The sequence below is a fragment of the Choloepus didactylus genome, chromosome 22 (genome assembly GCF_015220235.1).
Source record: "Choloepus didactylus isolate mChoDid1 chromosome 22, mChoDid1.pri, whole genome shotgun sequence".
Classification (NCBI taxonomy): Eukaryota; Metazoa; Chordata; class Mammalia; order Pilosa; family Megalonychidae; genus Choloepus; species Choloepus didactylus.
In genome coordinates, this window is record NC_051328.1 from 20,519,543 (window position 1) to 20,546,372 (window position 26,830).

At 42.8% G+C, this 26,830-nt stretch overlaps 1 protein-coding gene across 1 annotated transcript; it reads left to right on the forward strand.

Annotated features, from left to right (window-relative positions):
• The first annotated feature begins 9,811 nt into the window (after positions 1–9,811).
• Positions 9,812–11,377, forward strand: LOC119518733 (histone deacetylase 1-like). The gene has a single exon (XM_037816062.1). It carries the CDS (start codon positions 9,812–9,814, stop codon positions 11,258–11,260), a length of 1,449 nt encoding a protein of 482 aa, XP_037671990.1. The 3' UTR covers positions 11,261–11,377.
• The last annotated feature ends 15,453 nt before the right edge of the window (positions 11,378–26,830 follow it).

Genomic DNA, 26,830 nt, shown 5'->3' on the forward strand with positions numbered 1-26,830 from the left:
CAAGTGGGAAATCACCCTGGGTTTCCTGTTCGCAGCCTGGCTTTATGTGCTGGGAGGTCAGCACAGGCCAGGCCTGTTGGTGTGACTTAGTGGAAAAGATGCTCCCATCCCATTAATATCGTCTGTGCCTCCTTCAACCCTAACATGAAAAAGCACACTGTCATCCGCTGTGCAGCAGAGATCAGGTGCAAGGAGCAAAGCTCAGAACCATGAAAAATGGGCAAGCTTCATTCACTGTACTCTCTTCTCATAAAACACAATCTTGCACACCGCAGTTATGATGGATCCTGTTATTGGATATCATTAGTGTTCATTATTAGAAAAATTAAAATTATTTTATTGGGTATCCCTTGGTAGAAAGCGAAGTGAGCAAGATAAATAAGACTGTGATCTCTGAAGTCACACAAACCCAGATTTAACCCTGGCTCCATCAGCTCCTGGTTGAACAACCGTGGGCAAGTTACTTAGACTCTTAAAGCCCCAAGTCCTTATCTGAAAAATGGGAGTGATGGTATCTATTTCACAAGGCTATAGGAGTATATGTTTTATGTGTGTTATGTATGTAACACATGTCTGCACACAGCAAATGTTCAATAATTTTTAGTTACTATTATTATCAGAATCAATATTTTATGGAAAGCAGAGAATTCCATTGCATACGATTCCACCCAGGAATTCTTTCTTCTTCCCAGATCACTCAGTTCTTTTCCTTCAAGGTCTCCAACTGATTGGATGAGGCCCATCCACATTATCAAGGGTAATTTCATTTACTTACAGTCAACTGATTGTGGAAGTTAATCTCATCTGCAAAATATCTCCCCAGCAACATCTAGGCCAGTGTTTGACCAAATATACTGGGCACCATCACCTAGCCAAGTTGACACATAAAATTAGCCATCTCAATGTTATTCTTAAAAAAAAAAAAAAAAAAAGGGTTTACTTAAGTACAAAGCACTGGTTTCCCCACCTTCACTAGGCATTGGGTAGACCCAGGACCAATGGCTTTAGCAGACATGGGTGATGATGACCCCTTCCCAGGGACCAGTGCCCTCAGCCCCTGAGTGGGGGTTTTGCATTGGATGGCTGTGGGGGTGGCAGTATCCCCGGCCAGGAAACCCAGGCCCCTGGGAGATGCAACATGAGCCAAATGAATCACTTAGTGGACCCCACAACAGAGACCTGTCGTTTAAAGATTCCCAGGAAATATTTAGGGAGGACGTGGAATGCCTTGACCTTCCTACAGAGCTGGCTACTGTTTTTAAAAAGTTATTGTGACCTTGTTTTTATCCTCATACCAGTGACAACTAAGAAACCTACTCTGAAATGTTTTATGCAGAGTTCATCACAGAATGAATATAACAAACTGCCAGACAACAAGTATTCAAGAAATGTTCATTCCCCTTTCTATTATGCCCAACTGCATTCATTGAAAAACAATAAAATAATATTCTCAAGTTTAATAATTAAATGAAGAACATATGTCTATGAAATTTGCTAATCTTAATTTCTGAGGTGTGGACACATATCTACCCTTGCTTCTGGATAAGAATTATTTAAAGTAAAATGTGCTTCCTTGCTGTGCCAGTTTGAATGTATTATGTCCCCCAGAGAAAGCCATATTCTTTGATGCAATCTTGTGAGGCAGACATAATAGTGGGGATTAAGTTGAAACATTTGGATTAGGTTGTTTGCATGGAGATGTGCCCCACCCAACTAGATGATAACTGATGGGATATTTCCATGGAGGCGTGGCCCCACCCATTCAGGGTGGGCCTTGATCAGTAGAGCCATATAAATAAGCTGGCTCAAAGAGAAGGAAGTGAGTGCAGCTGTGAGTGATGTTTTGAAGAGGAGCAAGCTTGCTAGAGAGGAACGTCCTGGGAGAAAGCCATTTTGAGGCCAGAGCTTTGGAGCAGATGCCAGCTGCCTTCCTAGCTAGCAGAGGTTTTCCAGATGCCATTGGCCGTCCTCCGGTGAAGGTACCCGATTGCTGAGGTGTTACCTTGGATGCTTTGTGGCCTTAAGACTGTAACTGTGTAGCGAAATAAACCCCCATTTTATAAAAGCCTATCCATCTCTGGTGTTTTGCATTCTGCAGCATTAGCAAACTAAGACATTTGCTCAAACAACTGAATATATTAGCGACTATCAAACGGAATAAAAAATTATTCACTCATGACACCACTGCCCCAGTAACTAAAGCTGTTGTCTTGAAGACTCAATCAGTCAGCATATGCTGAATTTTGTAACCATTCCTACTTCCCTGAATATGTACATTTTTCTAAAACTTTGATTTCATAAATATCACTGCATTGAAATGTTTGTGCATAGTTTGGTTTTTTCCCCTCTTTTTGGAATACCTCCTGCTGATTACTTCTCATAAATGAAATTACTAGGTTTAAAGATTTGGGGCATGTTTAAGGGCATATGCTTCCTAAGGTGTTCCTTCTAAAGACTATAAATTTCACTTCCAGAGTTCATTTTTAAATTGCTGTTCCTGTTTTATTTTATTCATTCATTTATTTTTTATTTGGGCTGCAAGTTTATTTGGGAAAGTTCAGAAAAACTTTGGCCCTCCTGCAGCATGCCTGCCTGAGTGAGCATTTTAGATTCATGGAGAGAGGCAGTTCTATGGAAGGCAAACTTTATGACTTTAAGTTTAGCCAGGCTCTTGAAATAGGAAGAGCCACATGCAGTACTCGCAATATTTCTAAATCAACCGATATCAGACTTCATATTCAAATCAAATCTGGCTGAATTACTTCCAATCTAAAATGGTTTGAAATTTTTCATATTAATGGATTTGAATGTAAAAAGTAATAAGAAAAATCTATAGACCTATATAATTTTAAAGTTTTATGTGTGGGAACCTGGAAATATTAGAAACGTAGCTCATGCTGATGAATAATATCCACAATCTAAGAAGATCTATGATATGGCCTGGGTGCTGGGAAGGACTTACCCTATAGTACAACCAAGTTTTTGAAGGGCATGAGAAGGATTTTAAGGCATGGAACACATTGCAGCAGGCAAAGAAAGCAAGGAAGGATCTAATTTTCCCTATATACTTCAAATGGAATGCTTCAAAACTTGCAATCTCATACGACACTCTCCAAATCCTTATATTGTAATGCTTTTTCCCCCAAGAGTTTTCAAGTGTTTATTAAAACATATTCATAAAATAAGAATTTTTAAATGTGAGTAAAGAGTAAAAAAACACAAAAAACTAGATTTGTCTATTATAAAGTTCAAAATATTCCCGTAATTAAGGATAAAATGGGACTCTGAGCTTCCTGGCATCCAAGACAAAGCAAGAAACATGGTCTATTTCATATGCAATGAGCAATCCTCCCAATTCTGTAAATAGGTCAAAGAGAAACTTGATTTCTGAGTGAAACTTCTTTTCTGGGCCATAAGAAGGGGACCTACGGTAATATGAAGGCCAATATTATCTGCCAAAATTTCATTGCGAGTGCAGAAGTTGAACTCATACTTTGAGCTTTTAGGGCAACCTTCAATTAAAGTTAGAGGTGTTGACTGCCGTTTCAATTAAGTGATGGCAATTGTGTGTGGATTAGGGTGATACATTTCATGTTTGCAATAAGAGTACTGCAGAGACCTCTATCCCATTCAGGTTTCCAGGAAGGGATTCTTTAGCTGAGGGTTCTACCTCTAACAAAGACCAAGTGTCCAGAGGCAGGGTCGGTGTGACCTTTAGAAATCAGATTCACAAAACTGATTAATCATCAGATATCACCGGTGGCTTTATTTTTTATTTTTATTTTTGGATTTTTTTTAGTTCAGTTTTATTGAGATATACTCACATACCATACAATCATCCATGGTGTACTATCAACTGTTCACAGCATCATCATATAGTTGTGCATTCATCACCCCAATAAACTTTTGAACATTTTCCTTAAACCAAAAATAATAAAAATAAGAATAAAAAATAAAAGTAAAAAAGAACACCCAAATCATTCCATGCCCCCCCATCTACCCTATTTTTAATTAAGTTTTTGTCCCCATTTTTCTACTCATCCCTCCATACACTGGATAAAGGGTGTATGAACCACAAGGTTTTCACAATCACACCATCACACCATGTAAGCTACAAAGCTATACAATCATCTTCAAGAGTCAAGGCTACTGGGTTGCAGTTCAATAATTTCAGGCATTTCCTTCTAGCTATTCCAATGTACTGAAAACTAAAAAGGGATATCTATGTAGTGCATAAGCATGCCCCCAGAGTGACCTCTCGACTCCATTTGAAATTTCTCATGTGGCTTTATTTTTAAGACACACTACATCAGAAACAATGGGGAGAGGGCCCAGGCATGTGTACATTTTAATTCATTATCTGGATGAATCCAGAGCAGATGGTTGGAGTCAGCATTTGTAAAGAAATGGTTGAGGTGTGTTCCAGTTTGCTAATGCTGCTGTTTTGCAAAACACCAGAAATGGATTGGCTTTTATAAAGGGGGTTTATTTGGTTACAAAGTTACAGCCTTAAGGCCATAAAGTGTCCAAGGTAAGGCATCAACAACAGGGTACCTTCACTGGAGAAAGGCCATTGGCATCTGGAAAACTTCTGATAGCTGGGAAGGCACGTGGCTGGTGTACACTTGCTCCCAGGCTGCGTTTCAAAATGACATTCTCCAGAATGTTGCCCTTGGGGCATTTTGTCCTCTCTTAGCTGCAATGACTCTTCAAAATGTCACTCTCAGTTGCTCTGAGGTCCCTCTGTTTGTGAGCTCTTTTTATAGGACTCCAGTGATCTAATCAAGACCCACCCTGAATGGGTGGAGTAACACCTCCATGGAAATTATCCAATCAAAGGTCTTGCCCACAGTTGATTAAGTCACATCTCCACAGAAACAATCAATCAAATGATTCCAACCCAATCAACACTAATGTGTCTGGCCCCACAAGATTGCATTAAAAAATATGCCTTTTTCTGGGGGACATAATATATATAAACCAGCATGAAATGGCTCTTCCTTAGGCCTCTCAGGCTTGGCCTTTATCAGGAGGCAAGTGCGGGGAGGCTGGGACTCCGAAGATGGTTTTCCGTGCAGGTCATCTGATGTGGAATCTTATCAGCCTTCATGCTAGCTGCTGCTGGTGGGACTTTAGGGTTTGGGGAAGGGAGAACAAAGAGACCCGACCAGGAGCCACCCTGTCCTGCCCCACCTCTTGCATTAATGGGACCCAGATATTCCTTGCAGGGCATCAGGGCCCGTTATCATCATTCCTCTGACATGGCAATTCCTGTCTGCTCTGGCAAATTTTGATACACACAATGCCAAGTTGAGTGGAGTGCAACCACTGTCAGCAATATTAATCAGAAAAGGGGCTGGTAGAGCTCTCGGGTACTTTTATAGCAAGTTAAAAATAATCACGTCTGATTCCTTCCAATGACCACATTCTTTGGTTCTTTTTTTTCTCAACCTAACAATCAGGCTGCCTGCATTCAAACCGTCAGACTGGTATCACCGGCTGGGGTATAGGAAGCTGTCCCTGGGGGGCCTAACCCTGATTTGTTCTCTCTCTAGGTCCCCCAAACACAAAATAAATAAAAGCAGATGGCTTTTAATGAAAGCCTCAACCTCCTGAGTCTAACTTTTAATTGTGTAACAGTCAAACACACACACACACACACGCACACACACACACACCACATCCTGAACTGTTTATTGGTATTACAAACTCTCAACCTAAATGTCAAGTGATGCCACAGAGAGATGTGAACAGCTCAGTTTGTTAACAGCAAGTTTGGAGGTTGGCACCATCGTTCACTGGGATGTGGATTCCCAGCTTCTGCTACAGATCAACATGATCACAGCACTGAATTAGAGAAGATTAGAAACCTAAGGCACAAGAACATACTGCCAAAACCCCTTTGCAGGCTCTGAGCAATCTGCATGCAGAAACGCGAAAAATAAAGACAAAAAGCTCCTGTGCTGGTTTGGAATTAAAGGCTTGCCCAAGCCTGGTTTGGATCAATTTACTATAGATTTGGTGTTGAGCAACCTCTCCTTACCTAAGTCTTGTTTTTCTCATCAAAAACTAGCCAGAATATCATCTGCCTCTAAAGGGGTGCTGTGAGCTTTTGTTACAACTAGTCTAGAGAAGTATCTGACACCGTTTCCAAAACATAGTCATTTTCAAAACAATGGCAGCAAGATGAATTAAGAAGATAGAAATTGTTTTTAAATGTGTAGGATAGGGCCTAATATTGAGTTGAGTAGTTAATTATTTTGGTTTGGAAATTCAAGACAAAGATTTATAAAGCAGATGACATCCGGATAAAAGTTCAACACCCAATCGTTGAAGAAGCTCTTGCACTCCTACCAGAATTATCAAGCAGAACATGTCTACCTGGCTCGAAAGCCAGAGAGTCACTTTTCCACTTCCTGTGGTGATGTCATTTAAAAGACAGAAGTGATGGAGAAAGAACAGTGCCAGGGGCCAACAATGGGTCTCCCAGCACCTGCCACTAGCCTGCACTGGACCTTATCAGTTGTGACACATTCTTCTCCATGTAAAAATGGCACACACAAAATCAGCCAAAAGAAATAACCTTGGGTCAACAAATGACTCAGCCCCATCAGCATCCCAGTGCTCATAAATCCATTAATAGTTTCACCAAGAGGAGTAAAATAAGATTCATCGGGAAAATAAGGAGCCAAGTAAAGATGGGAATCTCCTTGTTTCCTTAAGAAATTCCTCAAAGAGGATTCCATGTCATTGATCTGCTATTTACAGACCCAGATGCATTGCTTTATATGGTTCTAACATCAAAGGGTGGGAACTTGTTTGCCAGAAGGAAGAAGAGATGCTTTGCTGCTATTGGCAAATTAACAACAATTACTAAAAGTGACTCCGTTAAATTTTTGTCCAGTAAAATTTGAAATGGAACTAGTAAAAGATTTTCTGGAGGACTTGGAACCCAAAATATATCCTGGTGACCTGAAGTTGATTCTTCTCTTATGGAAGGCAGGCGATAACTGACAGCACTGTCTGTTAATTTGCCACCAAAGGATAGTCATGTTAAGACCACCATTGCTTGCCCCATGCTGAGGCTGACCACCCTGAACATCACACCGTAGTGGACCAAAGACACATGAGGAAGGCACTACATGGTAGGAGCACGGTATCTGCCAAGTGCCACGCGTCCTGTGTGCAATTTCGTGTCTCACAACATTCTCCCACTTTATAGGTGAGGAAACAGATTCAGAGAGATTAAGTGATTTATGCAAGTAAGTGATTTGTCCATGGCCATGAGTAATAAATCCAAGGCTCACTCCGTTCTGCTCCACTCCGCCACAGGTACGCTGAACCCCAAATTTGCTCTGCCTCCTCGTGCTCCACTGTTGTATCGAAGATGCCATCCGGGGTGTGATCAAGTCTTCCCCATTCACTGCCATAACCTCATCACCCAGCACAGGATCTGGCCCACAGCACATGCTCAATTAATATCTGATGAGGGGTTGATCTCAAGGAGAGCCGACGCTGAGAAGATTGGTACTTTAACCTCTTGGTGTCCTTATCTCTATTATACCTCACACGAGATGGGGATGCTTATCTCCTCTGGAATTTGTGTCTCAGCTTTAGTAGATGATTTTGTCTTTGCTTGCCCTCTGCCCCCAGGGTCTCCCATTTCTTGGGAAAGCATTACTGGTTCTCATTCTCAGCTTCTTGCATTGTACAATTCCACTCCCTCCCACCTCTGTACCCCCAACTCTGCCCCTTGACTGGTCCTTGATTAAGGACTTCATCTCCCACCACATGAGAGAAAGAGGGAGGTCATTTATTCTGGGAGAAGGACCTCATGCCCCCAGGGCTAGGGAAAATATCAAGCATCCTGACAAGTCTCTGTTCAGCAAAATCTTATGGCTTGTGCATTTACAACAGACGTTAGAGTTAATGAGGCATGTTCAGAACAAAAAAGTGCTTTATTTTCATAAAGGTGCAAAGGTCTCATTCTCCTTTCTAGGTTTCTTCTTTAGTGACCTCAAAGAAAAGAGATGGAGGAACAACACAAGTAACATACACTGAGGAATGGGGCAACCCTAACACCTCATTTTATGTTGAATTAAGACTTGGGAACTGTTCATACAAAATCAGATACTTTAAGATAAAACTATATCACTGGAAAATATGATAGAACTAAATTCCAAGTAAAGACATACAGAGGAGGGGAGCATTTCCAACTACATTTTATCTAGGCTATCTGGGTGCCGAGGTTTCCTTTTCGAACAGAGGGGTTCTTTTCCCAATGTTCCCATGCCTTCTCCTTGAAGAATCTGTGCTCTGCTGCTGGTTTGGGAGTCATGCACTGTCCAGCAGCCCTGTCTTCTTCCCTTCCATGTGGAAAGCACATGTGACAAGAGCAATCAATCTCTGACCGTGGCGGGGCTTCTTGTGTACCCATAACTGCTCTGCACTCCCTGTAGCCTTCCTCTGATTACTCTGTAACTAGTGATTGCTTTTCCCGTGGACCTGACTAATGATTGCAGTAAAATGTGACTTGGGACAGCTTCTTGTTCCATCACGATCAGTCTTGATGGTGATCAACCTTGACCCCACCGTGACCCAGGAAGTGCAAGGCACAGCAGGAACCCAAAATAACTCAGGTCCTTTGGAATCACTGGCACCTACTACCAAATGAAGATGTAACCAGAAAAGCAAACACTTACAGGTTTTCTCTGCATTAGATCCAGACAACCTCTCCACCTACAAGCTATCCCCAGGCTTAAACACTCACTGGCAGCCAGGCTCCATCGTCTTATTTCCTTATGTCAGCTTCAGTCCCTGCCTTTGGCCCCTTCCACTTTTGACATCTCTGTGTCCTCCTTTCTGGCTATCTGGAATTTAGATGGACATTTCAACTGACAAATTCACCTTTGTCCCAAAGTATTCAAAGTTTCCAATTAATCTCTATTTGCTTTTAATCCCACAACATCTGAAATTCAAGCTGACGTGGGGTATCTGCTAATGGCTTTCCAGGCGGCTCTAGGTACTAAGGGTCCAGCTGCATTTGTCCAACACCTGTGCTCTGGCTGGCCGCATTCCCTTCCCCAGCTTAGATGTCAACAGCGGCGCAAACGGTTCGGAGGTTTTAGTCACTCGGCCCCCATGCTATTTTTACACCTCTGTCAAATCTCTTCCTGATCCCCCCTCCTTTGAAAAGGAGCCTCATAAATCCCATCAGAATGACAGGAATGCAAGAAACTGCAAGGGTAGAAAGAGATTGGACAAGCACATGGTCCGACAGCTGTTACCATTTTAAGATCAGTTAATGGGTGAAATTTTTTGAAAGGTAGCCACACAGCTATATTAATAAGGTCTTTCATGAATTTCACCTTAATAATACATATATACATTTTTAAAAAATTAAATGAAGTCATTTTTAACAAAACCCCATAACTCTTGGAACACAAGCCAACTTGAATGTCCCATTTATTTATTCACAGACTTCCTGTCCTCAGGAACTCACAGCGAATTTATACGCATATATGATGAGGGAAAGTGGAAAGAGGGAGACTGCAGATGGATCACCAGGCATCAACATAGAATGACCCATAAGCTGGTTGAAGTAGCAATGGCTGGAGGAGCCCAGTGTACAAGTCCTAACTCAGACTTGCTGAATAAAATAAGTTTGGGAAGAAAGTAACAACTAATTTGAAACCTCAAAAATGAGTGCAGAGCCATTACTAGAGACCCCATGTCAACTTGATTTTTAGATATTGTGGGATTAAAAGCAAATAGAGGGACCGACTGACGGGAGGCACGGGAGGCGAGCAAGATGGCACAGACTCAGGGCACCAGGAGGAAAGTCTGTTACTACTACAACGGGGATGTTGGAAATTACTATTATGGACAAGGTCACCCAATGAAGCCTCATCGAATCCGCATGACTCATAATTTGCTGCTCAACTATGGTCTCTACAGGAAGATGGAAATCTATCGTCCTCATAAAGCCAATGCTGAGGAGATGACCAAGTACCACAGTGATGACTACATTAAATTCTTGTGCTCCATCCGCCCAGATAACATGTCTGAGTACAGCAAGCAGATGCAGAGATTCAGTGTTGGTGAGGACTGTCCAGTATTTGATGGCCTGTTTGAGTTCTGTCAGTTATCTGCTGGTGGTTCTGTGGCAAGTGCTGTGAAACTTAATAAGCAGCAGATGGACATCGCTGTGAATTGGGCTGGGGGCCTGCACCATGGAAAGAAGTCTGAGGCATCTGGATTCTGTTACGTCAATGATATCGTCTTGGCCATCCTGGAACTGCTAAAGTATCACCAGAGGGTGCTGTATATTGACATTGATATTCACCACGGCGATGGCGTGGAAGAGGCCTTCTATACCACAGACCGGGTCATGACTGTGTCCTTTCATAAATACGGAGAGTACTTCCCAGGAACAGGGGATCTATGGGATATTGGTGCTGGCAAAGGCAAATATTATGCTGTTAACTACCCGCTCCGAGATGGGATTGATGATGAGTCCTACGAGGCCATTTTCAAGCCGGTCTTGTCCAAAGTAATGGAGATGTTCCAGCCTAGTGCAGTCGTGTTACAGTGTGGTTCTGACTCCCTGTCTGGGGATCGGTTAGGTTGCTTCAATCTGACCATCAAAGGGCATGCCAAGTGTGTGGAATTTGTGAAGAGCTTCAACCTGCCTATGCTGATGCTGGGAGGAGGTGGTTACACCATTCGTAATGTCGCCCGGTGCTGGACATACGAAACAGCTGTGGCCCTGGACACAGAGATCCCAAATGAGCTTCCATACAACGACTACTTTGAATATTTTGGACCAGATTTCAAACTTCACATCAGTCCTTCCAATATGACCAACCAGAACACTAATGAGTACTTGGAGAAGATCAAGCAGCGACTGTTTGAGAACCTAAGAATGCTGCCCCATGCGCCTGGGGTCCAAATGCAGGTGATCCCTGAGGATGCTATCCTGGAGGAGAGTGCTGATGAGGATGAAGAGGACCCTGACAAGCGCATCTCAATCTGTTCCTCTGACAAACGAATTGCCTGTGAGGAAGAGTTCTCTGACTCTGATGAGGAGGGAGAGGGCAGCCGCAAGAACTCTTCCAACTTCAAAAAAGCCAAGAGAGTCAAAACAGAGGATGAAAAAGAGAAAGACCCAGAAGAGAAGAAAGAAATCACAGAAGAAGAGAAAACCAAGGAGGAAAAGCCTGAAGCCAAAGGGGTCAAGGAGGAGGTCAAATTATCCTGAGCAGACTCTCCAGCTCTGGCTTCTTGCCGAGTTCCCCTACCCTTCTCCCCCAACCCCTAAGAGTTTATATTTGCTATTTCAGTGTATTTATATAAAAATATATTAAATATAAATATTCCTAGGGACTAGACAGGAACCAGGACCCTAAGCCGAGGGTAGCTTTGCTGAGTGAACTCTTCTAGAAGCTGTCTTGCCATCCCTCCACCCCTCCCTCCCCAACTCTTTAATTTTGAACCATAAAGGGTACCAGGTCTGGGTGGAAGGGATGCTTTAAGCACAGAACAAAATCCTGAAGTGCCAAGTGCTTGCTTAGTTTAGTGGCTTTGGAAAGGTGCCCTTATTCTAGAAGGGGTGCTGGGCCTTCGGGGGCCCCTTATTCTTTTCAGGCTCCTTAAAGTAACATCAGCCATTTTTAGATTGGTTCCTTTCTCATAACCTTCCCACTATTGCAGCCTGGCTCCAGGTGAGCCAAGAAACTCACACTGCCTGTCCTCTCTTCCCTCCCCCAGTTCTGCAGGTGGAGGTTGAGTTTCCTTTTTGAGATGCTATTTTCATTTTTGTGAGAATCTTTGTAATAAAATGGTAATTTCTAAAAAAACAAAAAAAAAAAAACAAAAAAAAACAAAAAAAAAAAAAAAAAAAAGCAAATAGAGATTTGAAATGTCCATCTAAATTCCAGCAACAAGCAAAAGAAAGAGTGTGTTTCAGCAACAAGTGAAAGAAGAGGAGGGAGATAATGTGATAAAAGAAATCTGGTGTCGTTTTAGCATGGAATTGAGGAAGAAAATAGGGAGAAGTGAAGCTACAGAGGTGACAAGGGCCTGATTGTGAATTTTTGATGTCACCTTCTAATCACCTTCATGGTCCATTTTGAATCTGAAAGCTGAAGAGTCACCCCATTCCCTCTTTTTGGAAAATGGTATGCTTGGGCTCCCCATTACTGGAGTGTAAAGTTCACATTCCTAAGTTCTTGCTCAATAGCTCTCACTAAATCAGACTCAGGTCTTACCAGCATGATGCTCCCACACACGGTGATATCCTTCACACCAAATTTCTCACTGTTTGCTACCACTTTGCACTATTTCCTAACACTATGCCATTGCACGTGCTGTCTCTCTGCTTGGATTTATCTACGCAAACTCACATTTTGCCAGCATGTGCCTACCCAGGTGTTTTAGTTTGACGGTTGCTAAAACAAATACCACACAGTCATTGGCTTCATACTGGGAATTTATTGGCTCACAGTTTTGAGGCTAGAGAAGTGAAAAATTGAGGCATCAGCAAGGTGATGTTTCCTCCCAAAAGACTGTGGGGTTCTGGGTCTGGCTGAGGCATTCCTTTATTGTTGGTTTTTCTGACCCATGGCCATGCACGTGTGGCATTTTCTCCTTTCTCTTCCAGGTTCCATTGACTTCCAGCTTCTGGCTTCTTTTGTGGCTTCTCTCTCTCTGGCCTTCTCTTAAGGCCTCCCGAAATAAGATCAAGATCTGTCCTTATTCAGTTAAGTAATACTTCAACTGAAGTAACCTCATCAAAAGGCCCTGTTTGCAATGTATTCAAACCCACAGGAATGGATTAAGATTAAGAACATGTGTTTCTGAGATACACAGCTCTAAGCTACCACATCAGTCTTTCAAGATACAACACAAATGCCACCTTCTCCAGGAAGTACCTTTAATTCCCTGAGGAAGAATTAACCCTCGCTTCATGAACTTTCTTCTCCAGATCTTTGTTTATAAGTCTGTATCTCAAGCTCTCAATTTCTTGACTCAGAGTCTTCTCACGCATACTTAAATAAATGCAAAGTACATTAAAAATGTCAACAAATGATAATGAATTGACTAGTCATTTGGTAAAATGTGTAAGACACGCTATAATTATAATTCATAATTCGATTATGTATATTTTTGTTCATTTGTTTATAACATTTGGTCTATATCCTCAAATAGACTGTTAGCTCTTTGAAGAAAGGAAACATATTTTCCTCAGTCATTGCTATATTCCCAGTGTTTATTTCTACAGCAAGTGCACTCATGGATATTTATTGAATAAAGAAATGAGAAAAATAATATAAGTAAATGGACACCCCCCTCCCCCCCAAAAAAAAACCCTAATTGTTTTAAATTTCCTGCTAAGGATTCCTGGATCAGGTACTGAGGAATGCAGTTGAATGTTCAAAACGGCTTCTTGGGATGTACAAAAAAAAATTTAATTTTTGTGGGACTCTTCAAGACAGAGTATCACCAGGGTTTTACTCCTGACCTTATCACTGACCTCTGAAAGTCACTCAACCTACCAACTAGAAATCGAACTTTTGTACAACTCAGTAAGTTAACAGATGAACAGAAACCTTTTTCTCCAATTCACTGTCAACTTTCCCATCTAGTGCCCAAATTGCTGCACATGCGTTCACTAGAAAAACTATGAAAGTCCATTTTTTTCATCGTCAGCCAACTACTGCTTTCTTCATTTCTTAAACCACATGGTCCACGCCAATTGAACTGCCCCTTGAAGAAAGAAAATGGTTTCAGTGTGAGTCAGGAGCCCCACAATACCTGGAACTATGTGTACTACTCTGTTTGCTAAACTGGGGGGCAGAGGGAAGGACGGGTGTTCCACAGACTTTGCATCTGTTTCTGTCCTGGCTCCAGGTCTGGGAGGTTCTAACCTGACGCTCCCTGGAGGGTGATTCCTGGATCCACCACTGGAGTAGATTCCTGAGGACAGAGGCCTTTCTGAAGGCCGCATCTTCAAGGATTGCCCTGGGAGGTCCCGTTCTGCATGTTGGAGAAGACCAACAGAAGTTCAACAAACTTTCTCAAATTCTTAGGAAATAGAAAATCAACTCATAAATTTTATTCAGTTTAGCGCCTGGTCTAGGTGCTCAAAAAAAATTACTTATATGAGCACAGTAACATTACACCTTCTAGAATTTCCCTTTATCTGAGTCCTATTTATGAGCAGAAAATATCAAAGATTTATCATATTTATAAACAGTGAAATCATTCTAGCTTTTTATACAGAACATGTAGCTGATACAACTTATGCAATTACAATTGCATTGTGCAAATTGGCCTAATAATGAAAAGCCCTACATCTTTATTAGTGAGTTGTCCTGTGTGCCAATGGCTGACATTCTAATTTTTGATAAACAGCAGGATTTTCTAAACTGCTGATTTTGCAGCTCAGCACTCTCCACTCAGAACTTAAATTTGGCTTTCTGAATCTAGTTGGTAAAAACTCCTCCTAAAATGACAGGCATGTGGCTACCTCTTATTTGTAAATGTGTTCCTCTCCTTTGTAAAATGTGGATAAAAATGTAGTTAGAGCATTGGTCATTCATTCTTCCTTTCGACAGATATTTCCTGACTGCCTAGTAAGTAGGCACATGCAATGCCTAGTACATGATTCAGTAAATGGCATCAATTCGATAAATAATAGAGCCTTTTTTCCCATTCTTCAAGAGTCTAGGTAATATGGATAATAAGTTTGAGTGTGTGCATGCGTGGATTTTTGTTGTTGTTGTTTTTTAAAATGGTCAGTTTTATGACCAGAGAGTTGTCATCTCTCAGGAGAGGGATGTAGACCTGGAGAGTGAGAAGCATCCTTTGATGCTATCAAGGTCCCTCCGTGACCCAGGCTGGGATCCCCACTGCCCTGCTCCTATTTACAAACCTTCAGCTCAGAGACACTCAGAACCTACATTCTGTGAGTAGACACTCTAAGTAGTTAGATCTTAACACAAGCAGGCAAACAATGGTCCACTAAGTCTCTGCCTCAGCCTGATGGGTGAAACAGTGTGGTCCTACCTCCCCTTTGGCTTAAAAATGGAGATAATGAAGTTCAATTAAATGTTAATTGTTGCAATTCCTCATGTAGAACACCCGTCCAGAGTAAAGAAGGAGCATTTTCATGAATTCAGAGGTTGTAAAGTGTCCTCTGGGGGTATCAGGTCCAATTCTTCATGGGTATCTTTACAATAACTCAAAGCCACCTAATGGCCTAGTGGAATATTATCAGAGAAACACACTCATTTCCCACAGTGTCTCTCTCTTTCATATACAATTACACATTTCTTCAATGTGGCAACTCAATAGAGCATTGGATATATTCATGGTAGAAATTTCCTCTAATAATGAATAGTCACTGGGGTTTAGAAGGTGGGAGTGACAACTAAAAGGAAAAAGTGAAAAAGTTCTTCATTGAAAATCCATCCATGTGCCAAAGGAAGATTTTGGGGGGAGAGGAAGAGTCTCAGAGTTGTAATGGGCTGGGCAGATCAATTGGTCCACCACCCCGATGAGCAATGAGGAAGGTAAAGCCTAGTTGGGGGACAGGGCTTGCCCACACTAACAGAGAAAACTATTTAGAGGAATTTCTACTCTATCAGACCAGTGCTACGTAGCCTGGTCCAAAACTACTCCAGGGCCCTCAATACCAGGCATAGACTAGGCAGTGTAATGCTGTCATTAAAAAAATAGTGTAAATTTTTCTCTGATTCCACACCTATGCTGTCCTCTAACTGATGACCAGACATTTGTTCAGTTATTGCCAGAAACCCTTCACCATGCCATGTCTTTTAATCTCCCTATAAACAAACAACAAAAACAACAGCTGGAAAACACAACACCTGGAAGATGTAAACTCTATTTTATAGAAGATAAGTTGCACTTTTCTTCTGCTAATAATAACAGCAATGAGCTAACTCTATGTGAAGGGAAGGTACTATGCTTAGCATTGTTTCTTAAAAAAATTTGTATCAATACTATTTAGTAAATACTATTATACCGCTCATTTTATAGAGGAGAAAATTGAGGCTTCGAGAATTTTACTTCTCTAAGGCCACACATCTGGAAAGTGATGGAACTGAGATTTTAGCACAGATAGCCTACATTTATACACATTGCCCCATTCTTTAGGAAGGCAAGTATGAAGAATATGTAGCAACAGGGGCACTAAATGGTACAGTGGAAAAGGGAATACAAGCATCAACACTTTGAATAACTAAGTGGAGTGAAACATCAATAATTTATTTTTAAGAGTGAGAAAAGCAAAATACCTGATTGTATGTGACTTGTGACTACAGTCAGGCAAAAATGTGAGTCATATGGACAAACAGAAGAAAATAGGGCGATCTTACGGTGGTGCAACTTGTAACTATTAATTTTCATATTTTAAATATCTTTCAATTGATTACTATTTTATCAACATAACTTTTAATAAATTGAATGGAATTAAAATGGGCTTTTCCATGCCACCCGTTGATCGGTCACGTCCTCTACTGAGCTTTGAAGGATGGAGGAGAATAATGGCGGAACCACATGGAGAATTCCCTCTTCCTGCCCCAGCATCTCCTTTGCTCCTGCGGTGACTGATCTCTGGACAGTAGGGTACGCTGGTCTGTCCCACTGATCTGCTATTCATTCAGCAGGTATTGTTGGACAGCTACTCCATGCCAGGCACTGCTTGGGTGTCTGGGATGAGACTTGTCTGCTCTCAAGACCCACTAATAATGTGAAAAGACCCCACAACAGGACCATAATAGATGTACAAACAAACCGGTAGACATCTACAGGGACTGGAGCAGGAGATAGATTATCTGAATAGAGAGGGCTTGAGTGGAACCTTGAAGAATGAGTAAGGATTTGCCAGAGGAGGAGGCAAAGAATTGGGTGTAGGGGGAACTGTTTGTGCAAAGGTATGGAGCTGCAAAAACAGCATGAGCCGATGGATGTAATTGGATATGGCTCACAGGTGGAGGTGGAGGATCCCTGGTTGCATTTTGAGTGGATTAGTACCAAGACAGAACCCAGAACTCTCTGTTCACAGAGCTATAATCATCCTCATGGGGAAACTCTGAAAAGAAAGGTATAGAAACAGAGTGGTTGGCTGGAGGCTTTAAGTCTGTGGTATGGAGCACCTGGGGGTGCCTACTCCTGGAATGAGGTGCTGGGTCCATGTGCATAACCAACCACCTCACAGATAGATGAAGCAATGAAGAGACAATGTCCTAGAACCTTGCAAATGCCTTGTGGATCTCACCATCCTCCTGGTGCATTGACCTCTGTGACCTGTGTTCGGGACAGACCAAATTAAAACACACGACAGCCCCTACTTATAGGAGGTCTTTGCTCCTCGTTTTTTCTCATTTTTATATTAAGAGTAGAATTAGGAGTAAGGACAGTTCACAAATAATCAATGGAATGGCCTCCCAGGGTCCTGCGATGCTCTGCTTTTGTGTTTTAATAAGCTTAACAGTGAACACAACTCGATGTTATTAAAAAAGAAACAGCGTAAGGCAGTTTCTTCCCAGTCATCCTATAAATGTGCTCCCCTCTGTTATTTCAAAAGTACTAAAAACTAATTGTTTTATTTTTCAATTAAGGCCTGCATGCATGAGGGTTTTTGTCCATATGTACCCCCAACAAAATTGGATTTTAGCACTGCTGTGGCTCTCCCTTGGGTGGCTGCTCTCCATTTGGGGGTAAATGATGGCAATTCAAGCCCAGTTCTGGTGAGGAGTTGGCACAGCCTGGACTAAAACTCACCCAACGATCACACTGCCTGGGTTTTTGTCAGTAAAGGAATATGAATAATTGAAAGCAAGAAGCAAAGATTCCAAGTCTGGAGCCTGGTTAGACTGAAGGAGATAAAATAGCTTTGATTCAAGGGGAGAGAAAATGACACCATAATGAATTCCAGAGTTTCATAGGTAAATTTTGCCAGTTTATCAAGGGAATAGGCAAAACCAATGTAACTCACAGTGCTGATTACTTCGCTTCTAGGATTATGCAAGGTAGTAGCTTCTGGGAGCTGCAAGACAAATTGGAGCAAGTTTGGGGAGAAAATGATTGGGTTGTTCTCGTTTAGAACCATCTCCCTTTCTCTAATCCTACCCAGCCAAAAATGCAAATGGAAATTTCCTGGCAGTTCTTTCTAATCAGTCTGCCTCTAGAGGTAGTAAATTCTCCCTGGCCTCCCCTTTCCTTAGCTCTAATTTGATAGATCCTCTGCCTTTTGCTGCTTCCATCTGTGAAACCTCAGAGAATTAGAATCTTGCTGATTCGCGAGGAGACTGCAAGGAACCAAAACACAAGCCCACCAATCTAAAACTGAATTATTTGTCAGTGAAAACGCAGCTTATTAGGAGTCATATTATTTCAGTCACTTGCAGCCTATCGGAAGGGTGCCTTTTCCACCAACTAACTGCAGAAACTTTCTGGCTTCAGAGGACAGACAACGATGCCTTAATTTGTGAAGTCCGGGTACTTTTCCTGAGTTAATGCCCACTGTCCTTTTTCACATTCACTTCTTTGATATCAGCCCTACCTGCAGGATCATATGTCCTATGGGGGCAGAGGCCGTCTGACTTGTTCAATGACTGGCAAATCGGTATATCACTTAATCAGTATTTCTTTTATTCATTCATTCATTCATTCAACAAATCAACTAAGGACTTACAATGAGTCAGGTTCACTTGGACTGCAACAGTGAAAAACTAGGTGTGTCCTTGACCTCATGGTATATGGAGGGCTTGAATTAATAGATAATGCTGAGGGTGCAAAAAGGAAATGAACAAGTGCTGTGGGAAACACTAATGAAAGGGGGGGGGGGGCTACATTGAATTTGGGGTCAGGGAAAGCATTTCCAAAAAGCTGAGACCAGAAGAGTAGGAAGAACTCAGGTGTGCAAAGAGTAAGTGGGAGAGCAGCCCTGGCACCTGGCAGGCCCTGCTGGTCAAACTCAGTGGAGGCCAGTGATGTGGGATCTTTCTGTCTCAGTGCAAAAGTGCCATTGAAGGGTAAGAGACCACAGGGTTGCAAGGCCAATTTGCCTGTAAAGCCACTGTTCAGACAAAAGTGCAGAGAAGAGATTAGAGTGGGGCAAAAGAAGACGTGGGGGGACAATTAGGAGCTACAACAGTTTTCCAGGCAAGAGAGGATGGCAGAAGTGAGGTTGGAGACAAGAAGAGAGCCATGATGGAGTTGGGAGACAGAATGCCATTTCTTGAATGAGAGAAGGACTGATTGAATGAACACATAAATGAATGAAATGACCGACTGAATGAACCCAGTGATGTAGTCCTTCTGCGAACCATGGAATCTGACCTCAAGGTGAATAAATGAGAATTCTTATTTTCCTAATTCCATGCTCTGCAGAAGAGAGAGACTTTACTATAGCAAGTGTAGGCATATTTGCACATGGAGGTCTTCTTAAGATGCATGTAAGGGGATCATCCCTCTGTTCTCCCCTGTCACGTAGCTGGCATTCTACATGCATTGAGAAGATTGACAAGAAAAGAGCACATGTTTGCCTGGCTGTGTATTCCTGGGGATCCTGGTGTTGGTGTTTCTAATTCATCAGCTTTCCTGCTTCACAAACCCTGTTCTTTCAGCATCTCAATATGTAAATTGCAAAGTAGCTTTTTTAAAGGCAAGTGGTCTTACTTGGTTGGGTTTATGACATTAGCTAAGCACCATTTTCTACAGTATTTATAACACAGATTCTCTTCATTCACCTCACACGTGTGAGAACAGGACAGGGAAGCTATTCCTTGCAAGAGAGATCCAAATGACTGATTAATTAGTGCAATCAGGGGTTCACAGAGCCACTCAATTGTAACTTTGGAAGGGGCCTTAGTGGCATTTAAGTTCCCCAACAACCCCTACCGCATTCCAACAAGAATCTCCTCTAGAAAAAGTCTGACAAGTACTCCATCCTGCTCTTGTACCTTCCCTGGGACAAGGAGCTCATTACTTCACAGCATTCACCTCCATTAAACTGCCAAACCATGCATACTTGGATTTAATACAAGGAAGAAAAAGTCGGTTGAACTTCCCATGCTCAGAGGTATCGATATGTCTTTCCACATGGCAGCGAATCACAAGTTTGCAGAGAACTAAAGCTTCTATTTCTCTGTTCATTAGCCCATTTGCTTTAGTAGATGCCCACGTGAAATGATTCCAGCACCTTCTCCAGCCTGTTCGTTTCTCTTCCTCAAGCTCCAAGTTGGTCACTGTCCCTCTTAAAATGACGTGCAGGCATTATTGAATAGAGTGCTGCAGGCTCGGACTGACCAGGAGTGTCCATTTATGTAGCTAAAACCACCCAGCCATCCAAGACAAAGGTCTGGAGCCTGGTCCAGTTTTCCTTTCCCTTCTCTTTCCACATCCAAATCAAACAACCCTGTGATATTTAGCCCTTAATTTTCTCTTGGCTTTTTCCTTCTTCTTTAATCTTACTGACAATGACCCATTAGCATTCCTTCCTTTTGCCTAAAGAGTAAAGAAATCTCTGATTAAACTGTCACCCCTGCTTCCAGTCTTCTTACTTTTGCCCCAACATTTACCCCTCAACACAGACCCAAGTTCTACCGATTGTGAAAATCTGAGTTCCTTTCCCTCCTCAATGTCCTTCAGTGAATATGTATGGGGTGGGAAGGGAAGGAGGGACCAGGTTATGAGTGGCTCCAGAACACCTTGAAGTTCAAGTTCAAACTCCAGATTCTCTTGCCATCCATGACGTGTCTATCTAGATTCCCTCTCTAGCCCCTTCCGTCATCCCCATGCCCACATTGTGCTTCTAGAATTTCACATGAATCATCACCCTCACCATAGTCTCCCACTTCCTGGCTTGCTCATGCTGTTCCTTCTGCAAATAATGACAACACCTACTTATCCTCTAGGGATGGAGGCATACCCCACAGGGGGCTGCTCCAACTGCCCAGGAGAGGCTCGCAGGCCCCCCTCTGACCAGGCTCTCCTGGGGCTTTTTCCTGACCTTGAAGGAAGTGCCTAGCCCCATGCCTGTCCAGTGTCTTGGTGTTTTGGTGTTCCCCACCCATTAGACCAAGAACCTCCATTCGTCTGTGTTCTCTGGGTCTGGGACTGTATTTGGAATGGAGAGAAACATCAGTGCATGAAGGTTGAACCAAACCTTTGATCCCAGCAAACAGGGCCCTGGAGATTAGGACATACCTGGTGTATCTGGGGCGGGGGTCCCATCATTTCATGCTTTATGCATTCATTTCCTAAGTGGTCTTTGGATGTGGAGAAGATGCAGCCTCATTCCTGGCAGAGTCGATCGCAAACCTAAGAGTCCCCAGGGCTTGGAGAAAACCCTACCCCTGAGCGCTTAAGGATTCACCCAGAGTGGGAACACCATACCAAAGACAGCCTGGCAATACCTCACCTCAGGACACTTGGGAATTTCTCATGGGCCAAACACAATCTTCACCACAGTCACTAGCAGCCTCTTATCATCTCAGCCCAACACTGTACATATATTAAATTGATTTGTTAACTGTCCCACTTTGTTAACTGCCCCACTTAAGTGTGAAGGAAGAAAAATACATCCACATTCTAATCAGTAATTTTTAAAAGTAATTTTATACATACTTTTATGATCAAACAATGCAATATAAAACACATATTTAAAACTTATCTTAAAAACATAGCAACCCTGATAAGCATAATTTAGAAATCTTTAATGAATTCACCTCAATTAGCCTTTAATTAAATAGCTCATTAAAAGCTGATTTGAATACTGCTCATGGAGAAATCCTTGTTCAACTGTTGTGACAGAACAGGAAGTTAATGAAGTTAAAATTAAGCACAATTTTGGGGAACATTCTGAAAGTCATAAAGCTCTAGGGGGAGAAGAATCGCTGAACTCTGCCTGACACCTGAGACTTTTCATGATACCTGAAGGCATCCTGGGCTGTGAGGTGCCAGGGCAGGGACTTGCCTTCCCTCTCTTCTTCTCAGCTCGGGGCTTACAGCCTCGGAGGCCCACAGGTAATGCTTGATGAATGGATGAATGAACAAGCAATCGGAATAGATATGCACATGTTCTAAACTCAAGCTAAGATAAAAGAATATGAAAGAAACTTACGTTTGTGGAGCACCTACCATGTGTCGAATGTTTTGAATGAATTGTTTTTATTTATGTCTCACTGTAGCCCTTCACACTGGGGATTAAAATATTCCTATTTTACAGATGAAGAAACAGAAGTATAAAGTGGTAGTTAAGTAACACAGGTAATAAATATCTGAACTAAAATTTTAACCCAGATGCAAGAGAACCCCAAATATTTAAAATTTTCAAGGTCCTTTGATAGCCTTACCTGAAAAAAATATATATATACATATATATAAATATAAATATATATATACACACACACATACAGTAGCCTTCACCTTCTCATGTCCCCTACTGCCCATTCCTTCCAAGGAATATGTCCCCAATCCAGTGATCCGGTGCCTTTTGTTGCAACAGCTCTATCTTTCTGGGGCGTTGTCTATCAGTTAATTTCTCCAGGAAGTGAACGATGGCTCAAGTGCCTCCTCCTGAGAATCCTGAGCCAGAATTTCCATGACAGGCACTGAGGGGCAGAAGCAGGCTTCTCAGGGAGCTTTGGCAGTGAAGCATCATGCCCTCTTGGCAGAAAAAAGAGAGACAAAGTTACCATTTTCATCTCCTCAATCATTTGGAAACAATTCCAGCAGATTCTAAGGCAGGAAAGCACCCAGGGAAGCGACATGACCTGAAATTCCCAGCACGAGCCAAAGTGAGGTGTTCCTCCTGCAAGCAGACACTACTGAGACCCACGGCTGCCAGCCCAGAAGACCCAATTACGGATGCAGGACCCAGCTTCCAGATGATTCTGCTGGACTCAGCTCCCTTGGATGGTCAGAAGATGAAACTCTGAGTTGCACAGCTCTGGGAGGAGGGTAAGACCGATCGAGGGAGCACGAGGAAGAGAGACTTGTGTACTTGCTCAGCAGAAGGCAGGAGAGCCTGCCTGACCAGAGCTGGACCCCCACCCAGGGCTGCCGCTGAGACAACTGTGGGCAGATCAGTGCTCAACCCAGAACTGGCACAGCCTGCCTGGGGTCCCTGCTGGCTTGGATGTGAGCTTGAGTAGGACCAGGGCATCTAAAGACCCCAGCCTGTGGGGGCCGGGAGGAATGATGAGGTTAGCAAGCCTGTGGCTTCCAAGGCTGCCGTGGGGGAAAGGTGGAGACGACAGGCAGGAATTTGGTCCCAGCCAGAACAGCTGTTTTTCTCTTTCACTAGTTCAGGCTATTTCAAGAGAAGTCCTTAGGACAAAGGCTTTCCTGACTTTAAGGATAAAGTATCATTTGTAAGACACCCATATGGCCCAGCCTCCTATCCACACCAACCCCACTGAGTGTTTTTACAATTTCTGTTTGAATACTTCCAGAGTGAGAGACCTCTTTGTCCCTAAAAGCAGCCAATTCCATGCTCAGCTGGGTGTGACCTTGACAACAGTCTTCTTTGTGTCAAACTAGGAGACCTTTCTGCAGATTGTACCCTCAGCCCTGTTTATGTTTTCTGCTGTTTTCTGGAAAAGTCCACCTCCTATATTCACATTAATTACCACTTACTGAGCACCTGCTGCTGGGCCAGTGACACCCCTGCCCCCATCCAAACACATAGTTTATTTCAGGGAGGAATTATCAATATTCCTATTTTACAGAGGTTAACAAGGCTCAGTGAATTACGACAATCAGGTAACACCAATGGTCTGTAACAGGGGAGGAATTCAAACCCTGTCTGATAGGAAATCCTATTCTGGCTCATATGCAGATTAAAGGGTGTTAGAAGAAGGCAGATGGCTGCACCCTCTTGCAGATTACCCTGGGAGCTCAAACCAGGGCACAGGACCTTCTGATTCTTGCAGATTCTGGATTCCAGCATTCATTCTGGTCATCCAACCTCTTTCTACCCCAGCTCCCACCCAGGACCTAGCACATAATGGACACTCAGCAAATGGATGCTGCTGAATTAAGAAATGCAGAGGGCAGGAAATCCCTTGTGGTGCCTTCCATTTCTCTCATGCCTGCATTTCTGGACTTAAGATCTTTAATATAAAAAATCTACTTAATCTGCTATCCATGAGTAGGTTTTGAAATATGCAAAATACTGTGTACAGGAAACAATATTTACCTCTTCAATGTCCCTTTCTCCAGCCTCAGCTCCTGCAGTGTTCTTGCTGCTTGGCTATGCTTCTGTTTCCCCAGGATTTTGCCCCATCCTTGAATGGGCCACAGTCTTTCCTGCCTGTGGAGGCTTTGGCATGGGTTTCTCCCACTGGCTGGACACTCTTCTCTTTTACCCCATCTTCACTTGCAAGCTCCTACTCCTCCATCGCTTCTGTAAGGAGGCTTTCTCTGCTTTCCAGTACAGATTAAATACCCATACTGTATCATCTTATTTGGGTCTTTATTATTTCCTTCTCAACAGTTTCCTAAATATATATATATATATATATTTATATATATATATGATGAACAGCTGTAGCTTCCACTAGGGAACTCTCTGAGAAGGAAGGGATGGGGGGTCTATGCTCACCTTGGGATCCCCAGCACCTGGTGCCCAGCAGGCACACAGTAAATATGTACAAAATGTATGAATAAATGAGTGAATAAAAATGAATGCATGATTGTTTAATAGATGTATGTGAACAATTCCAAGATGTAAAACAAGTAAATATTTAAATGCTCACATCTGTGAAAACAGCTCACTCCTCTGCCTGGTTCAGACAGCCCCAGGAGAGTCTCTTCATTTCTTTCTTCACTTGCCAAGATGCTTCTGTCTACAGGCCTGGCTGTGCCATGTCAGCATTTCTGGGATAGTTAAGGGGCTTCTAGGAACATGGAGTTAGAACCACAAATTCCAGTTGAAGGCCATGAGGGGCATTTGGGATGCAGCATCATTAAACTGAAGATAGTTAGTTCTGCATAAATTTGAAATTTCTTCAAAGGTCCACTTGTGTGCATGAGAAGCTCAGCCTGGGTTTGCATCTACCTCTACATAATATTAGTGCATTTATATTCTGATACAGTTCCCGGTACAATAACATAGCATGCACGACAATCAGGCATCCCTTGCAGATGCCAATGGATTTCATCATGCAGCCATCAATCATTCATTCTCCATTTAACCCTTATTTTCTTGTTCTTTGCATCTTCAGTCCTTCAATTAGAATTAATCATACAGAATCCACTCACCACCTATCCACACATTCATCCACCCATCCTTTCTTCCATCTGTATTCTAAGCATCTGATGTTTGCCTAGGATTTGAGGTAGTTACCATGGGATCTACAGAGATGGGTCAGAAAACCTGGTCTCCTGAGAATTCATGGCCTAGAAGTGAGGGTCCAGATCAAATTAGGAATAAAACAGACAGCTAAGAAGAATGAGAGAGGTTCCTTCTTCTTTACCTGTCAATCACATGTCAGATGTCTAGGACGTCTCAGCCACACCTACTGTCACCTGTCTACATCCAGATCTGTTTGGTGAGCTCCATATAGGTCATTTAACCTGCCTAATTTGACATATTTCCTCTTGGCTAATTCAAAAATTTATTTTTTAAACTAGCTAAGATTGAACCCTTGATTTTTTCCCAAATTCATTCTCTTTCAAGTTTTGCTAATTCACCACTGACTCTGCACCAGAGACGTTTTCCTTTCCCCTGATTCTCCCTCACCCACTGACAATCCATCATATTTTACATTCTTGGTTATTCTTCCCCCACTACCTCCGTCATTCCAGTCTAGATTCCATTGTCTCTCACTTGGACAATCACAATATTAACTTGAGCTGCTTCAAATCAGTTTCTGCAACATCATTTTCAAACAAATTTGATGATGTGACCCACCTTCTGCTGAAAATCTTTCCAGGTCTTTCCTCCCATTGCCCCAGGGGAGAGAGGAAGGGTTGCAAGGCTGATCTGGGCTGGCCCGAGGACACCTCGAGTCTCCCTTCATCCCACCTTCCCCACTTGACTCTGCAATGTCCTGTCACTCTTCGCCTTCATTCTGCTGAACGCGATGTTTTTCCTCCTGCTAAGGCCCTCCGCCCTTGCCTTTCCTTCCCCATAGATATTTTCATCTTTTCTCGTTCTTCAGCTCTCAGCCTAGAGGCCCTTCATCAGGACAGAATTCCCCGACTGCCTGAACGGAGACAGGCGCCTCTGTTGTGGTCACTGTGGCTGTGCTGTCAGGGCCCCGTCCATGTCCCCATGAGCTGACTCAGGGGTCCCCAGAGACAACTCCTGCATCTCTCTTCCCGATGCTCTCTCTGGCCGAAGGAATATGCTTGGCCCAAGTAAGACAGGCTGGGAGTGCCAGGGCATAAATGTCTGGAAGCACCCCGCAACCAATGAGGGATGGGACTTGGTAGATACCTACCCCTCCGTGAGTTCCATACAGTCTCTGAGGCCCGGCAGAGCTGAGCTGCAGTTGCCCACAACATTACTCCACTCATCAATATAACTCTACTGGTTTTTCTTGCTCCTTATCACACTCTCCACTTCCTCACTGCATTCCCTGCAATCACTTCTCAAGTAATCCACTTGCATGCAAATCCCTGTCCAAGGATCTGTTTGGAGGAGGCCAGAAGAAGCCATCTTTGCAGAAACGTACTTGTTTCCTCCAGGCCATCTAGCCATCAGTTGTCCATGGCTGTGCATTTATTAGAGAAAATCTTGGACATGTGTCTGTCTCCCTCCCTAGACTGTTAGCTCAATGAGAACAGGGAA

Excerpts from the sequence above, each read along its gene's own strand:
- LOC119518733 (XM_037816062.1), top strand. The coding sequence starts at position 9,812 with ATGGCACAGACTCAGGGCACCAGGAGGAAAGTCTGTTACTACTACAAC.